The sequence below is a fragment of the Oncorhynchus kisutch genome, linkage group LG19, assembly GCF_002021735.2.
Source record: "Oncorhynchus kisutch isolate 150728-3 linkage group LG19, Okis_V2, whole genome shotgun sequence".
In the NCBI taxonomy this organism is placed as follows: Eukaryota; Metazoa; Chordata; class Actinopteri; order Salmoniformes; family Salmonidae; genus Oncorhynchus; species Oncorhynchus kisutch.
The window spans coordinates 35,549,035-35,567,299 of NC_034192.2; the positions used below are offsets into that span (position 1 = coordinate 35,549,035).

Here is an 18,265-nt window from a genome sequence, read left to right on the forward strand (position 1 = left end):
TCTGAGGGTGCAATGCATTGCACCACCTCAAAGACATGGCCAAAATACTCCACAGTAGCAATTCACGGTTCACCCACAACCCCCAATGTGTTGTTTTGTACACAGACAGTCAGCCCCTGCTACCACACCGTGACTCACAGAGCAAGCAGGTTGAGGATGTTTACAGCCCGCTTTTTTCAGCCTCAAACGAACGGCTCTAATTACCAACAGTCTGTGGCGTGGCGCTGCACATACACAGACCCCGGACCCAAGAATAAAAAATGGATGTTACAGAGAGAGAAGACCTTGATGTGCAGGTGTAGTTGGTGTGGTGGGGAGTTGCTAGCAGCAATAAGGAAACACTCCTTTAATGGCAGACAGACACAGCAGCCCCAGTGACACCTGGCTACATCACACTACAAAGCAGAACCACACCAAACCCAGTCAAGTAAGCCTAACCCCATGGTCCAATCCAGCCTCATACTCTACAAAATACTACAAAACCCCATACTCCGTCCCCTGATGTAGGCCATAGGTCTACAGATGAGTTACCAACAACACCACTGCAGGGGATAAAAAAAGAACGTTCTTGCACAATCCAGAACGACTGGCCGTGTGCAAACTGCGTTTGAGGATGTGGTCAATTCGTGTGTACTGAGAAGTTCACAAGGTACTATTGAGAGCGTAATCATTACGATGACACATACGTAGGCCTACATACAGCAGACCGCGGGACAGGCTGACATCTTGTGAGAGAAAGGTGTAGTCGCACCCCTCTCCGTAAGGGACCAAAGTCATCATTTCAAACGTGTAGTTGTTTCGTTTAAATGTTTCATTCAGCTCAGGATTAGCTCAGGATGCACCTGTTGAAAATGCACCTAGAACTACCTGTCGAAACCCAGTGCAGTTCAAATACTTTTTCTCTAAATTACTTTCAACATGCACTGCTTCAAGTGGCCTTTCCATCACCATCGTCTTCAAACGTGACTAATTTAACAACCTTTGCACACGCCCCCAACCTCCTCCGTGATCCAATCGATTTTTACCTAAGGTCACGGGATTTCACCGTGGTACCACTAATGACTAGAAAGCAGATTCGGTAATTGTTGCTACTTTTTCGAGACCTAGGATAATGGAGGAGCGTTCAAGTCAGGTAAATTAAAATAGCATTATTTGAGTATGTATGAAAATTATGAGATGTAAAGTATGAATGGTTTTGAAGATAAATTATTTTTTATTAAAAAATAATAATAGCATAACCGTTTTTGTTTTAAAGCGTTGTTTATTAACATGACACCGATAACTTGCCATGGACGTGTATCTAAAGCAGTTCACTAGTTGCTGGCCTTCATGTATTATGATTCACACACTGGACAATGGTGTGCAATTAATGCCTTTTGCAAGTGAAGTTCTCGAAATGTTGCTTGTTTCACAAAACATTTGCTCATACAATTCAACACCCGTAGCCTACTTATGTTAGTATCACCCGAAGTGTTTCTAGTTGTAAATAAGAGCCGTTCTCGGGTACTATAAAGGTCGCAAAATGTTAACTGATTCTGTAGGTTTGTTTGCAAAAGCGGTTAATTGTTTAGTATTGAGCTACAAAACCCACATGTCAAGTACAGAGGCCTCTGATCAACGGCCCACTCCGTTGGATAACAAAAAAGCACATTTTCAAAATGACTATATATTGACAGATCAATAATACTCTCACGACGTGTCTTCATAAAGTAGATTGAAAAGATAAACATCTCAATCTTTGTTCTAGCAGGTGTTGAACCCGGAGCGACTGAAGGCGCTGGAGATGTGGCTGCAGGAGACTGACGTCAAACTGACCCAAGTCAATGGCCAGAGAAAATATGGAGGTCCACCTGATGGTATGTATGATTGGAACCAAATGGCCTATGGTGGTGTAAATGCTCATGTTTTCAGTGGTAGGCATCAGACAGTTTGAGGTATCCAGTGGTGTAAAGTATTACTTAAGTTGTCTTTGGATCTATCTGTACTTTACTATAAATATTTGACAACTTTTACTTCAATACATTCCTAAAGAAAATAGTGTACTTTTTACTCCATACATTTTCCCTGACACCCAAAAGTACTCCTTACATTTAATGCTCAGCAGGAAATGAACATGGTCCAATTCATGCACTTAATTGAACATCACTGGTAATCTGTTTCTGATCTGGTAGACTCACTAAACACAAATGCTCTGTATGCAAATAATATTTGAGTGTGCCCCTGGCTATCCCAAAAAATATAAATTGTGCCTCTGGTTTGCTTAATATAAGGAATTAACATTTACACATACTTTTGATTCTTAAGTATATTTAAAACCAAATACCTTTAGACTTTCTCAGGGTTACCTTAATAGAAAATGACCCACACAAAAGTATCTTTACTTTTAATCAAGTATGACAATTGGATACCTTTTCCACCACTGGAAGTATATTCAATGTATGAAGAACTGTAGAGTTGTGGATAATTTTGGCAAAATCTATATGCCTACTCCATCTCCTGCATGGCAATAGCCATTTTACCTAATCACTCTAACGGTACACACCTGTTGGTGAAGTGATCAGCTCACACATGGAGAACTTACTCATCTACAGTGAAAAGACTGGCAAGCCAATTGGAATTAAGGCAAATTCACCAGGGGTGTATTCATTATGTAACCATTTCAGAAGCAAACTAAAGCAAACCGTTTCTATTGAACATTCCGGTAGGTCCCTCACTGTTCCATTTGCCTCCGCTTAAGAAACGTTTTGCAACAGAATCCGCGTAATGAATACGTCCCTGGGCACCTCCGATGTTTGCTTATCTGTAAAGTGGAAAAAGTTCCTCCATTACACTGCTTATACCTATCCATACCCTTCAGATCTGTAAACATCATAAAGTTAGGAGAAAGGCTAGGGAGAGAAAATAACTTGCAAGTTAAAGCCACTCCTGACTCCACTCCTCCCTCTGGTGGTTAGACTGGCTTGGCGCCCCCCCTGGGCCGGGCTGTGAGGTGTTCATCAGCCAGATCCCGCGGGATGTCTTTGAGGACCAGCTGATTCCGCTGTTCCGTGTGGTGGGCCCCCTCTGGGAGTTCCGCCTCATGATGAACTTCAGCGGACAGAACCGTGGCTTTGCCTACGCCAAGTACGACAGCCCTGCCTCGGCCGCTGCCGCCATCCGCTCGTTGCATGGCCGTGCCCTGGAGTCAGGGGCACGCCTCAGTGTACGGCGCAGTACAGAGAAACGTCAGCTCTGTCTTGGGGAGCTGCCCACCAGCACAAGGAGGGAGCAACTGCTGCAGGTCAGGAGGGAGGGGTGGGTGGGTGGTTCAGGTGGAGGGACTTGTGGGGTGGGAATGATGCATGTAGAAACAGAACTTTACAGTTTAGATGTTTGGTCTGTGTGTAATTCTTGTGTCCCACCTGCAGGTGCTGCTGGACTTCTCTGAGGGGGTAGAGGGCGTGTCCCTGAGAGCAGGGCCTCGGGAACAGGGGATGTCTGCATTGGTGGTCTATACCTCCCACCATGCAGCTTCCATGGCCAAGAAGGTGCTGATTGAAGGTAGGCCAGGGTTCTCATGGAGATTCAGTGTACTGACCAGCGCACACACAGCTTTCTGTTAGCAGTTCTTACATTTGAAATACTCCCATCTGACCTTTAATGTGTTCCTTTTGCCTTTTCTCCTCTCTCTGCAGCCTTTAAGAAACGCTTTGGGCTGGCCATCACTTTGAAGTGGCAGTCCTCTTCTAGGCCCAAGCACGAAGAGCCTCCCAGACCCTCCAAAACGCCTCCTCCTTCTCCCAAACCTCCCCGCTGCTCCCTCCTCGACAGCCCCCGGCCTCCCCTGCGCCTCGCCCAGCGTCAGCTCCCTGCCTTCTCCCGGGCTGTGAGGGCACCCCCTCCCATGGTGCACGCTGCTCCTGAATCCCCCAGGGAGGTGACCATGGTGCCTCCTGTGGATGCAGCAGCCCTGCTCCAGGGTGTGTGTGAGGTGTACGGGCAGGGGAAGCCCCTCTATGACCTGCAGTACCGCCACATGGGGCCTGACGGGTTCCTGTGCTTCAGCTACCGGGTGTATGTGCCGGGGCTGGCCACACCCTTCACCGGGATGGTGCAGACTCTGCCCGGCCCCACCCCTGGAGCCATACAGGAAGAGGCTCGCAGAGCTACAGCCCAGCAGGTCCTCAGCGCTCTGTACAGGGCCTGATAGTGTTGAAGCACAGATCCCATACTTTGTTTTAATTATGAAAATACTCAAATGTTTTGCACTCTTTTATACTTAGTAAGTAGATGCATGATTTTACTTTTATTTTGAACCACTTTTGCATGTTTTTTGCACCATTTAATTGTTTCTCATAATAAAATGAGATTTGTCAAATGTCTAGCAGTTGTATGGTATACATCTGAAATATGCTCATGTAAATATCAGATGAATCTGTTTATTGGTGGGTTAAAAGAACAGGCATATTTTACCTTGGTGCCCAGACTGAAGCTGTAATGCAGTGACTTGCAACAGTATGTATTATGTTCATTGTCCTTGAGGCTATGCAGGTGTCTGGGTAGTTGATATGAAACCACTGCCTTTAATGGTCTTAGTGAGCAGCCTGGACGAGTGGAACAAATTCCACAGTTGAAGGCAGCAGTGAGACCTGTTTGCCTGTGGTGAACTTTTTGGGCCACGACCCAGGGTGCTGTTGTCAGGCAAAAACCATGACTTAGACATCTGAGGTCCTTTTCTTAATTTCCTCTGCTAGTTCTGCTCTCGATACGTCAACCTGAGAACCAGACCGGAAAGAAACATGGTGGTGGTTTATTCAACCAGGAAAAGCACATTGTTGCTGCCTTGGCCAGGTGGGTCTCCAATCAATACATTACATGATCTAGCCTAAAAGCATTTACACTCCCATATGAAGTATGGATTGTAGACTACTCCATGCATCTGGTGCACAAGAAGAGAAGGCAGTCTTGCCTAATACTGTGAATGTCCTGGGGACTAGCGTACCAGGTATGGTGAATGAGACCGTGTGAGGTAAAGAGGGAGTTTGGTGTGTGTGACTCACCTCTCGGCTGTGGACTGTTCGGCGTTTCACCACCCCGTCCTTGAGCTCCTGCTCCCCCAGGATCGCCACCAGGGGGATCCCAGAGTCCTCACAGTGCTGCAGCTTGGGGTTCTTCTTATACATCACCTCTGCCTGACAACACACACACGGTCATATCAGTGCTATTAAAGGTTCCTCTTATGAATAGTCACGCAAAGCCTTTTCAGAAGTGGAAATTAACTCTACATGCACATCACTCGCTGTAATCAAACTTAGATTGAACACACACCTTGATCCCAGCGTTCCACAGTTCAGCGGTCAGTCTGAGTCTCGTTTAGGAGGTTCTTCTGTGCCGAGGCCACCATGACCTGGGTCTCCGCGCCGATGCCTGGGGGGCCAGATCCCAACACACCAGTCAGACACACAGGCTCTCTCATGCACTTATGAATAAACAAGCCTGTGTGTAGAGCTGGCAGCTGATAGACAGTTTGATAATGCCCCTTCCTTACCTCAGCCTTCTGCTCCATGATGGAGAAGACCCTTTCGATGCTGACCCCCACACACGGCACCTTCCTGCCCTTGGGGTCAAACATGCCCACCAGGCCGTCGTAGCGCCCGCCGCCCGCCATGCTGCTCACGCCCTCCTCTGCCTTCTCTTCCACCCCATTCTGGGTCGCCGCCACATTGACCGGGCCGTTCTGAGTCAGAATGGCCTCATAGATCACTCCTGTATAGTAGTCCAACCCACGGGCCAGACTTAGGTCAAACACCACCTGGGGGAGGACAGATTGGGAGGAGGCGGGAGGAAGGAACACGAGATTAATGATATGGCAAAAGGACTGCAACCTATCCGGCTAATTTCAGCTGATCATATCCTGATAACCGCTGACCCCCAAAACTATTTCTGTTAAACTAAATGCCTCTACAGAGTAATCTGTTGATGTACAGATTACCTCAGTCAAGTCACCTTGGTCACCAGACAACCTCTCACCTTGTCTGTGACCTGGAAGAGCTGTAGGTAGCTGAAGAGCTGCTTCATGTCTGAGGCCGGCACACGCCTGCTTGCTCTGTGACATCTTAGCGTCCTGCAGTAGGCGCTCAGCTAGGTCCATTCCCCCTGGAACACACACACCAACCAGACAAGTTCAGATAGGGGAAAGGTCAAAGGTCAGTCTGCGTGTGTGATCTGTCCTCACCCTGCATACTGACATATTGTCCGATCTGATCAGCTGCCTCCTCAGAGACCCTTCTCATTCACCATATCACTCTTTACATCCTCCCACGACATCTATAAAGAGAGAGAATAAAGAAACATTTTATCCCTATCAACTTGTTTTGCATATTAAGATATTGCTCAGGTTTATTGTTATGCATTCATTTCCTTAACCACATAAGAGTTGGGTTGAGTGCAGTGGATTTACCTTGTCCAGTTTGTCCACTGTGGAGCAGATAGTACGGAACTTGTCATCTGGAACACCACACACTGCAAACATCCCATCTAGAATACGTCTGTCGTTCACCTGCACAGAGAGGATATTATGGTGGGGATGAGAGTTAGGAGGAGTACGTCCACAAATTCATTGCTTCAGATTGTATCTCAAGATGTTTGACCGGGGGTGCTGTATGTGTGGATGCGTCTCTGACCTACCTTGATGCGGAAGTCTCCCAGCTCCAGCTCACTCAGGATCTCGTGGACAATCTTCAGGCACTCAGCGTCTGGGATCATGGGGTCGTACTGGCCTGCAATGTCAAAATCCTGGGAGGGGGAGAGACGCACATAGAGAGCTAGAAAATGGGTAATGTGTATCCACAAACACCTGGATGTAGTAGAAACCAAGAACTATTCCAATGTTAAAGTTGATGTTGAAAGTCTAACACCAGGGTTTACGTTTCACCCAATAACCCGATCGCTCGGATGCTTACACACTGATAGAACTCCCTGTAGCGGCCGCGGGTCATGGCAGGGTTGTCACGGCGATAGACCTTGGCGATGTGGTAGCGCTTGATGTTGGTGATCTTGTTCATGGCCAGGTAACGGGTGAAGGGCACCTGAGGGGGCGGGGTCAAGGACTTGTAGACACCTGATTGGCTCACAACGTGGATTAAACCCACAAGGGGATATACAGCTGGTTTGCTTTAGGGGAATTTGGGGAATTAACTTACCAATCTGCAAGCTATCCCACTTAACAATGTATGCATCAGGACTAATACAAGGATACAGTGAGATCATATCTAAGGGACAACAGCTCTCCTCCTTGGTCCTTCAGGTCGTAGATGAGCTTAGAGTCCTCCCCATACTTTCCCGTCAACGTTTCCTACAAAATCATAGATGGGAGAAAATGGTCAACCTAAGTACATTATGTATTACAAATCGAGGGGCTAGTTCATCTCTTTCTATTCTTCGTCAACGGTGTGTGCTGTGTGTGTATTTGCCACGCACACACACCTTCAGCTCAAAGACGGGCGTGTCCATGGGCTCGGCTCCGTGGCGTTTGAAACAGCGAATGATAGTGTTGAAGACTCTCTCTCTGATGGCCATCTGCTTAGGGTTATAGTCCCTGGTGCCCTGAGAGAGAGAAGGAGAGGGAGATGAAGAGATGGGAGGGCAAGAGAGAGAAAAAGAGTGCATAAGCAATACAACACCTAATGATTTGGACTTTCAATAAAGACAAGTAGTAAACATATTACACAACAAGTTCTCTTAATGATCATCCACTGCCTGTGAGATGCACTCTCCATGGTGGCATTCTATACCTTAGCAGTCTTGAGTGTGAATTGGTGTTTGCCTTCATCTCCTCCAATTTGAGCCTTCAGCTTTAACAATTTGGCCACTTCCTCAACAATCTAGGAAACAAACAAGGTTAAAAATCAGTGTTCACCAGGACCTTGAACCGATCCTCCCCCATTCCCATTACACCCTCCAGAATATGGGTCTTACCTGAGACACAGTCATCCCAGAAAGGGTGCGTAGAGAGCGGACACACAATCGAGACCGATGGCCCGCCAACCCCGCACACAGACGCAGGGATGCCATACCCAGGGTATTTATTGCAGCAGGAAAAACTACCAAAAATGGCCGTTCAGGAGTGCGGCATCACATCAGCAGTACAGTCCAATAGAAAAAACATCCACCAAGACAGATGAGGGGTTATCCAATTCAAAAGCAGGGTTATCCAGGAATATCCAGTGGAAGTGTTTGGATCCCAAGTAGTGACATGTGGAGGAGGTAGATGATGATGGACGTAGATTTGGCCCCAGCAGGGTGGTTGGCATCGAGCAGGAAGAACAGGAGAAAAATGGTGAGCAACCCTATCACTAGGGAGGAGGGCAGGCATGACGCATCATCACAACATGGAGGACAAAACACGAGAGGCAGGGGTCAATCAAACCATCAAGCCTAATCAAAGCCCAGAATTAAACCAACTAACTGGCCTATCACAGCCCAGAGACATGGGTGGGCGCAGGACTTAACTTACCCCTGGAATCAGAACTAGGCCTATCTCTGGACCAGACAAGCACTGGGCCGTGTTCACGAGGAACAAATCTGGATATAAAAACAAAATAATTAAACTGTGTGTCCTACTGAACACGACCTGATCCGGTGATGTAGGAAGGTCTGAGCTCCAGCCCCTTGGCATTCAAATCAAATTAAAAAGATAGAAACACAGAGAAAGAGAGGCAGAGAGAAACGGGTAGGGAGAGGCAGAGAGAAACGGGTAGGGAGAGGTAGAGAGAAACGGGTAGGGAGAGGCAGAGAGAAACGGGTAGGGGAGGGAGAGAGAAACGGGTAGGGAGAGGCAGAGAGAAACGGGTAGGGAGAGGCAGAGAGAAACGGGTAGGGAGAGGCAGAGAGAAACGGGTAGGGAGAGGTAGAGAGAAACGGGTAGGGAGAGGCAGAGAGAAACGGGTAGGGAGAGGCAGAGAGAAACGGGTAGGGAGAGGCAGAGAGAAACGGGTAGGGAGAGGCAGAGAGAAACGGGGTAGGGAGAAGGTAGAGAGAAACGGGTAGGGAGAGTAGAGAGAAACGGGTAGGGAGAGGCAGAGAGAAACGGGTAGGGAGAGGTAGAGAGAAACGGGTAGCGGAGAGGTAGAGAGAAACGGGTAGGGAGAGGTAGAGAGAAACGGGTAGGGAAAGGTAGAGAGAAACGGGTAGGGAGAGGCAGAGAGAAACAGAGAGAAACGGGTAGGGAGAGGCAGAGAGAAACAGAGAGAAACGGGTAGGGAGAGGTAGAGAGAAACGGGTAGGGAGAGGCAGAGAGAAACGGGTAGGGAGAGGCAGAGAGAAACGGGTAGGGAGAGGCTAGAGAGAAACGGGTAGGAGAGGAGAGAGAAACGGTAGGGAGAGTAGAGAGAAACGGGTAGGGAGAGGTAGAGAGAAACGGTAGGGAGAGGTAGAGAGAAACGGGTAGGGAGAGGTAGAGAGAAACGGGTAGGGAGAGGTAGAGAGAAACGGGTAGGGAGAGGTAGAGAGAAACGGGTAGGGAGAGGTAGAGAGAAACGGGTAGGGAGAGGCAGAGAGAAACGGGTAGGGAGAGGCAGAGAGAAACGGGTAGGGAGAGGCAGAGAGAAACGGGTAGGGAGAGGCAGAGAGAAACGGGTAGGGAGAGGTAGAGAGAAACGGGTAGGGAGAGGTAGAGAGAAACGGGTAGGGAGAGGTAGAGAGAAACGGGTAGGAAGAGGTAGAGAGAAACGGGTAGGGAGAGGTAGAGAGAAACGGGTAGGGAGAGGTAGAGAGAACAATACAGTTGAGGATAGAGAGACTAAAGGTGGAGACAGACAGAGCAAGAAGCTCAACATTCTGCCATTGAAAGGAACTATGTATTCACACAGGCTGGAAAACAAATGTACAACGATTGACCAGCCCACTAACAATTGCGCATGTTATGACAGATATCTTGCTAATTATGCCAAATTGCAGGGAGATTGCATCATCAGCCATGATGCCTGACATGGCTAGCTAACGCTAGCTAGCTATTTTGCGATTCATTCATCTGATAGAGAACCGTCGATGCCGGTGTCTTTGCACTGCTACCGCTAGTTTATCGCGTATGGCACGAGAGTCTAAGTTTCCACCAAATGTCAATAAAACTGAACGTCGTGAATACTGACCTGCTCTTTGCTTGCTTTCTCTGTCTTTAGCTTCCGCACGACTTCTCCTTGTGTTTTAATTGCATCTTGTATCTGCGCTTTATCGGCCATTGTGTTGTGTCTAATGTCAGAAACTAGAAGGAATATCTATGTGCTACTGCTGCTAACTCTTCCTCGAAGTCCGGAAGCTGGGATCCGATGATATACCTACACGGACCACACAGTCGCAGTTTATTCAAGACAGCGTTTGTCAGAGCGTGATGAAACAATGTAGCAATTTTGCGCTAGTAAGTAGTACATACCAGATACACTATAAAAATTGTGTTTTAGCAGAAAGACATGGAGTGAAACGAAGGCACTTGCAATAAAAAAGAGTTTCACACTTCCGACACTGACTATTAACTTGATTTTGTGCTTAATATATAGTATAACTAGTGTGCTTTTCACTTATTGACTATGTAGGGGATGTAGCTCAGTGGTAGAGCGCATGCTTTGCATGTATGAGGCCCCGGGTTCAATCCCCGGCATCTCCACACCTTTTGATAAAGATCTGTTTCTGGTGTTACAATTGTATGAAGCGGATGAAGTTGACTATACATATTCTATACATGTTGACTATACATATTCACCAATCAACAAAGTGTTTCTCATCAACAGAAATAAATTACATATTAGATTTAATGTGATGGAAATTTTAAAGATGTTTTATTTTCCTTCCAGTAGGCTATTATTTGTTATCTACGTTCTCAGTAACCCAAGTTAATTCAAGAACTCAGATACACATGGCATTGGTTGAGCCTAATAGCCTAACTTAGCATATAGTATAGTATATATTCTGGAGCCCTATTCTTCTCTCATATATCACGTTCTGTTACTTTTTACTACTTGTATTTATATAGTATTTGTATTCACTTGTAGTTTGCTTACTGTTGTTTTTTTTACATTACGCTGTTGTATTTAATTGCACCGTTTACACTATATCCTGTGCATATGACCAATCAACTTGGATTTATAACATTTTCACGACCATTTTATTATGTGATAGTCAAGGATTTGTGCTGCACTTATTCTTATGAACAAATGTCAACAGACAGTCTGATGTCAACAGACAGTCTGATGTTGAGTTGTCTATAGTCTCAGCTTTCTGCATGTGCTCACTGAGAATGTTTTGTAAACAAACATCAGTGTTTTGGTGTGAAACTTGATATATTTTATTGTTTAGAATGTCTCTCTGAAGGCATGAAAATGTCTGCTACAGGTTAGGTTATGCTTGTAATGTGTAGATTGTCAGTAATATAATACCCTATTTTAGCCATACGCACACACACTTCTCAACTGTAGCATTGGTGTCTGTGCAACACCCAATGTTTATGCTCCCTTTAGACATCTAGTTAACAGGGGAATGTTGGAGGCACAGTAGTCACATTGTGACCTGCAATACCCAGCTAACAGCAGGACCTACATAGTCACAGTATGAATCTGTACTGTCCTTCAAGTTAAATATGGAGTTGGCCTCACTTGACACCAGTTACTGTAAGTCTAACTCCAGTTGTCCTAGACATGATATCAGTCTGTTTCAGCACTAAGATGTTTGCCAGTATACCATACTAGTTTTAATTTAATTGAATTAAAGAGCCTTTACAGTGAAAAATGAAATCAATCAGATTGTGTCAGTTGATGATCTGGTGATTTCAACAACCTTGCCAAACCTGTTCTTGTCATTTGAGCAGACTGGCATCATGCAGTGAACACCTTTCCTTCTATAACTACAGGTATGTGACAGGATGTTACAATTAGCGCAGTGAGATCTTATATTTTTTAAATTAAGATTATTATTATTATAAAAAAAATGTTTTGTCACGTTATTTGTAACTTATTTTGTACATGATGTTTCTGTCACCGTGTCTTATGACCAAAAATAGCTTCTTGATATCAGGGCAGCGATTACTCACCCCGTACTGGAGGAATTCTTCTTCAACGAGTCGGATGGGAAGGATTTACTCCAGACACCCGACAAGACCCTCATCCCCGTCATTTGCAGGAGGAAAACATGATTAACATACAGTTGGCGGGTTTTAAGCTTTTTCGGCAGGATAGAATAGTGATCTCTGGTAAGACAAGGGGCGGAGGGCCTTTGTAGATTTGTAAACAACAGCTGGTGCATGAAATCTAAGAAAGTTTCAAGGTTTTGCTCGCCTGAGGTATCTCAAGATAAGCTGTCGACCACACTATTTACCAAGAGAGTTTACATGTATATTTTTCATAGCTGTCTATATACCACCGCACACCAATGCTGGCACTAAGACGGCACTCAATGAGCTGTATACGGCCATTAGCAAACAGGAAAATGCTCATCCAGAGGTGGCGCTCCTAGTGGCCGGGGACTTTAATGCAGGGAAACTCAAATCAGTTTCACCAAATTTCTATCAACATGTTAAATGTGCAGCCAGAGGGGAAAAAACTCTGGACCACCTTTACTCCACACACAGACACACATACAAAGCTCTCCCTCGCTCTCCATTTGGCAAATATGACCATAATTCTATCCTCCTGATTCCAGCTTACAAGCCAAAACTAAAGCAGAAAGCACCAGTGACTCGGTCGATAAGAAAGTGGTCAGATTAAGCAAATGCTAAGCTACAGGACTGTTTTGCTAGCACAGACTGGAATCTGTTCATGGATTCTTCAGATGGTATTGTGGAGGACACCACATCAGTAACTGGCTTCATCAATAAGTGCATCAATAACGTCTTCCCCGCAGTGACCGTACCTTACATACCCCAACCAGAAGCCATGGATTACAGGCAACATCCGCACTGAGGTAAAGAATAGAGCTGCCGCTTTTAAGGAGTGGGACTCTAACCCGGAAGCTTATAAGAAATCCCGCTTTTCCCCCTCGACAAACCATCAAACAGGCAAAGCGTCAATACAGGACTAAGATTGAATCGTACTACACCGGCTCCGACGCTCGTCGGATGCGGCAGGGCTTGCAAACTATTACAGCCATGAGCTGCCCAGTGTCACAAACCTACCAGATTAGCTCAATTACTTTTATGCTTTCTTCGAGGCAAGTAACACTGAAACATGCATGAGAGGACCAACTGTCCCAGACGACTGTGTGACCACGCTCTCCGTAGCCGATGTGAGTAAGACCTTTAAACAGGCCAACATTCACAAGGCCGCAGGGCCAGACGGATTACCAGGACCAACTGGCAAGTGTCTTCACTGACATTTTCAATCTGTAATATCGACATGTTTCAAGCAGACCACCATAGTCCCTGTGCACAAGAACACTAAGGTAACCTGCCTAAATGACTACCAACCCGTAGCACTCACGTCTGTAGCCATGAAGCTCTTTGAAAGGCTGGTCATGGCTCACATCAACACCATTATCCCAGAAACCCTAGACTCACTCCAATATGCATACAGCCCCAACAGATCCACAGATGATGCCATCTCTATTGCACTCAACACTGCCCTTTCCTACCTGGACAAAAGGAACACCTATGTGAGAATGATATTCATTGACTACAGCTCAGGGTTCATCACCATAGTGCCCTCAGAGCTAATCACTAAGCTAAGGACCCTGAGACTAAACACCTCCCTCTGCAAGTGGACCCTGGACTTCCTGACAGGCCACCCCCAGGTGGTAAGGGTAAGGAATAACACATCTGCCATGCTGATCCTCAACACGGGGGCCCCTCAGGGGTGCGTGCTCAGTCCCCCCCTGTACTCCCTTTTCACTAATGACTGCATGGCTAGGCACGACTCCAACGCCATCATCAAGTTTGCCGATGACACAACAGTGGTAGGCCTGATCACCGACAACGATGAGACAGCCTATAGGGAGGAGGTCAGAGACCTGGTCATGTGGTGCCAGGACAACAACCTCTCCCTCAACGTGGTCAAGACAAAGGAGATGATTGTGGACTATAGGAAAAGGAGGACCAAGCACACCCCTATTCTCATCGACGGGGCTGTAGTGGAACAGGTTGAGAGCTTCAAGTTCCTTGGTGTCTACATCACCAACAAAATATCATGGTCCAATCACACTAAGACAGTTGTGAAGAGGGCACGACAAAGCCTATTCCCCCTCAGGAGACTGAAAAGATTTAGCATGGGTCCTCAGATCCTCAAAAGGTTCTACAGCTGCACTGGTGCATCATACTATGGCAACTGCTCATCCTACGACCGCAAGGCACTACAGAGGGTAGTGCGTATGGCCCAGTACATCACTGGGGTCAAGCTCTCTGCCATCCAGGACCTCTATATCAGGCGGTGTCAGAGGAAGGCCCTTAAAATTGTCAAAGACTCCAGCCACCCTAGTCATAGACTGTTCTCTCTGCTACCACACGGCAAGCGGTACCGGAGCGCTAAGTCGAGGTCCAAAAGGCTTCATAACAGCTTCTACTCCCAAGCCATAAGACTCCTAAACAACTAATCAAAGGGCTACCAAGACCCCTCTTTTATGCTGCTGCTACTCTCTTTCATAATCTATACATAGTCACTTTAACTCTACCTACATGTACATATTACCTCAATTACCTCGACTAGCACGTTGACTTTGTACCGGTACCGCCTGTATATAGCTTTGCTTGTTATTTTTCTGCTGCTGTTTAATTATTTGTTACTATTATTTTCTATTTTCTACTCATCTATTTTTTACTTAACTTAAAAATAAAAAAAAATCTCAACTTCTTAAAGCATTGTTGATTAAGGGCTTGTAAATAAGCATTTCACTGTAAGGTCTGCACCTGTTGTATTCGGCACATGCGACAAATACAATTTGATCTGAACTCATATATCATAACAACATACAGGAACTCAAGTCCTTTTGTACACCTGACCTAGAATTCCTTGCAATCAAATGCCGACAGCATTATCTACCAAGAGAATTCTCTTCGAATTCTCTTCGATCATCACAGTCTTGTATATCCGTGTATATCCCCCCCAAGCAGTCACATCGACGCCCTGAAATAACTTAATTTGACTCTATGTAAACTGGAAACCAGATATCCTGATCCCGAATTTACTGTAGCAGGGGATTTTAACAAGGCTATTCTGAAAACAAGGCTCCCTAAATTTTATCAGCATAATGCGCGACCCGGGCTGGCAAAACCCTGGAACATTGTTATTCTAACTTACAAAGCCCTCCCCGCCCTCCTTTCAGAAAATCTGAGGTATGTGGCAGGGTCTACAGTCAATCACGGACTACCAAAGGAAAACCAGCCCTGTCGCTGACCACGATGTCTTGCTCCCAGACAAACTAAACAACTTCTTTGCTCGCATAGAGGACAATACAGTGCCACTGATACGGCCCGCTACCAAAACCTGTGGGCTTTCCTTCACTGTAGCCAATGTGAGTAAAACATTTAAACGTGTTAACCCTCGCAAGGCTGCTGGCCTAGACGGCATCCCAAGCCGTGTCCTCTGAGCATGCGCAGACCAGCTGGCTGGTATGTTTACGGACGTACTCAATCAATCCCTATCCCAGTCTGTTGTTTCCACATGCTTCAAGAGGGCCACCATTGTTCGTGTTCCCAAGAAAGCTAAGGTAACTGCGCTAAATGACTAAATGCCCCGTAGCACTCACTTCCGTCATCATGAAGTGCTTTGAGAGACTAGTCAAGGACCATATCACTTTCACCCTACCTGACACCCTAGACCCACTCCAATTTGCTTACTGCCCCAATAGGTCCACAGATGACGCAATCGCAATCATACTGCCCTAACCCATCTGGACAAGAGGAATACCTATGTAAGAATGCTGTTCATCGACTACAGCTCAGAATTTAACACCATAGTACCCTCCAAACTCGTCATTAAGCTCGAGACCCTGGGTCTCAACCCCGCCCTGTGCAACTGGGTCCTGGACTTCCTGACAGGCCTCCCCCAGGTGGTGAGGGTAGGTAACAACATCTCCACCCCACTGATCCTCAACACTGGTGCCCCACAAGGTTGCGTTCTCAGCCCTCTCCTGTACTCACTGTTCACCCATGACTGCGTTGCCATGCACACCTCCAACTCAATCATAAAGTTTGCAGACGACACTACAGTGGTAAGCTTGATTACCAACAACGACGAGACGGCCTACAGGGAGGAGATGAGGGCCCTCGGAGTGTGGTGTCAGGAAAATAACCTCACACTCAATGTCAACAAAACAAAGGAGATGATCGTGGACTTCAGGAAACAGCAGAGGGAGCAGCACCCTATCCACATTGACGGGACAGTAGTGGAGAAGGTGGAAAGTTTTTAGTTCCTCGGCATACACTTCACTGACAAACTGAAATGGTACACCCACACAGACAGCGTGGTGAAGAAGGCGCAGCAGCGCCTCTTCAACCTCAGGAGGCTGAAGAAATTTGGCTTGCCACCAAAAACACAAACTTTACAGATGCACAATCGAGAGCATCCTGTCGGGCTGTATCACCGACTGGTACAGCAACTGCTTCGCCCACAACCGTAAGGCTCTCCAGAGGGTAGTGAGGTCTGCACAACGCATCACCGGGGGCAAACTACCTGCCCTCCAGGACACCTACACCACCCGATGCTACAGGAAGGCCATAAAGATCATCAAGGACATCAACCACCCGAGCCACTGCCTGTTCACCCCGCTGTCATCCAGAAGGCGAGCTCAGTACAGGTGCATCAAAGCTGGGACCGAGAGACTGAAAAACAGCTTCTATCTCAAGGCCATCAGACTGTTAAACAGCCACCACTAACATTGAGTGGCTGCTGCCAACACACTGTCAATGACACTGACTCAACTCCAGCCACTTTAATAATGGGAATTGATGGGAAATGATGTAAATATATCACTAGCCACTTTAAACAATGCTACCTTATATAATGTTACTTACCCTACATTATTCATCTCATATGCATACGTATATACTGTACTCTATATCATCGACTGCATCCTTATGTAATACATGTATCACTAGCCACTTTAACTATGCCACTTTGTTTACATACTCATCTCATATGTTATACTGTACTCGATATCATCTACTGTATCTTGCCTATGCTGCTCTGTACCATCACTCATTCATATATCCTTATGTACATATTCTTTATCCCCTTACACTGTGTATAAGACAGTCGTTTTTTGGAATTGTTAGTTAGATTACTTGTTCGTTATTACTGCATTGTCGGAACTAGAAGCACAAGCATTTCGCTACACTCGCATTAACATCTGCTAACCATGTGTATGTGACAAATAAAATGTGATTTGATTTGATTTACACTCGCATTAACATCTTCTAACCATGTGTATGTGACAAATACAATTTGATTTGATATCCTCCATGTTCAATAGTGTAAAAAAACAGCACATCTGAAAGATGTCAGTTGTGAGGTATGCTACATGTTGAGTGAAAAACAAAGACTACATGCAATACTGAGTGCCCAAACATGATCTCAGTTGCCTGAGGAACCATAAGTTCAGCCCCACAATTTGGGCATTCACAATTTGGGCATTCACAGCTCAGTTGGTAGAGCATGGTGCTTGTAATGCCATGGTAGTGGGTTTGATTCCTGGGACACCCATATGTATGCACGTGTAGCGTGGTTCGTTCTGCGTTGTGTACTTTTAATTAGGACGCTGCCACAACGGAAGGTCTGCTAGTGGAATTATTTTTATTTGCCCTGCACACGAAGAGACAACACACATTATGTTAACCCTTGGCGCAGTCCTAGCTCTCAAGCACCTTGCTAGCCGAAGGTCAGGCAAAAGAGAACAATAAGGGGGTACGGAAATACAGATAACCCGCGATGGGCCAAACCAAAATATACAAAACTTTTACAATCACATGTATGTACAATATTGATATAAAAATGTGTTTGTACACCAAAGAAAACATTAGCTATGCAGCTGTAATTAAATGTAAAAAATACACTGAATTATTATTTTTATTATCAAACTATTAGCATCCCCTCTTGACCTGGCCTATGTGAATTGGTCCTTGTGTGCAACTTGGTGCATAATCTAGGGGAACAACATCACACTGCTACACATGCATGACTGTAAATCGCTTTGGATAAAAGCGTCTGGTATATATTATTTCTCTCTTACTGTTTGGTGATTGTCTTTGGAATTGTCTGTCTTAATCAGTATTATTTCCAGAAGGAGGTCAGTTGGCTTCAATAATACCCCTGTA

The 18,265-nt window shown here is 45.9% G+C and overlaps 1 protein-coding gene, 1 non-coding gene and 1 pseudogene across 3 annotated transcripts; 2 read left to right on the forward strand and 1 right to left on the reverse strand.

Moving 5' to 3' along the window:
- Nucleotides 1-925: 925 nt before the first annotated feature.
- On the forward strand, nucleotides 926-4,361 carry dnd1 (DND microRNA-mediated repression inhibitor 1). Of its 2 annotated transcripts, none has more exons than XM_020452699.2 (5): nucleotides 926-1,132; nucleotides 1,748-1,856; nucleotides 2,955-3,280; nucleotides 3,408-3,540; nucleotides 3,675-4,361. In XM_020452699.2, exons 1-5 carry the CDS (start codon nucleotides 1,112-1,114, stop codon nucleotides 4,184-4,186), a joined length of 1,101 nt encoding a protein of 366 aa, XP_020308288.1. In that variant the 5' UTR covers nucleotides 926-1,111; the 3' UTR covers nucleotides 4,187-4,361. The 2 variants fall into 2 exon arrangements, with proteins under 2 accessions (XP_020308288.1, XP_020308289.1); XM_020452700.2 differs by having other exon boundaries at nucleotides 929-1,132; nucleotides 1,751-1,856.
- LOC109864763 (histidine--tRNA ligase, cytoplasmic-like) lies at nucleotides 2,367-10,449 on the reverse strand (annotated as a pseudogene).
- Nucleotides 10,450-10,567: 118 nt separating this feature from the next.
- trnaa-ugc (transfer RNA alanine (anticodon UGC)) lies at nucleotides 10,568-10,639 on the forward strand. The gene has a single exon. It is a non-coding gene; the product is annotated as a tRNA-Ala (tRNA).
- The last annotated feature ends 7,626 nt before the right edge of the window (nucleotides 10,640-18,265 follow it).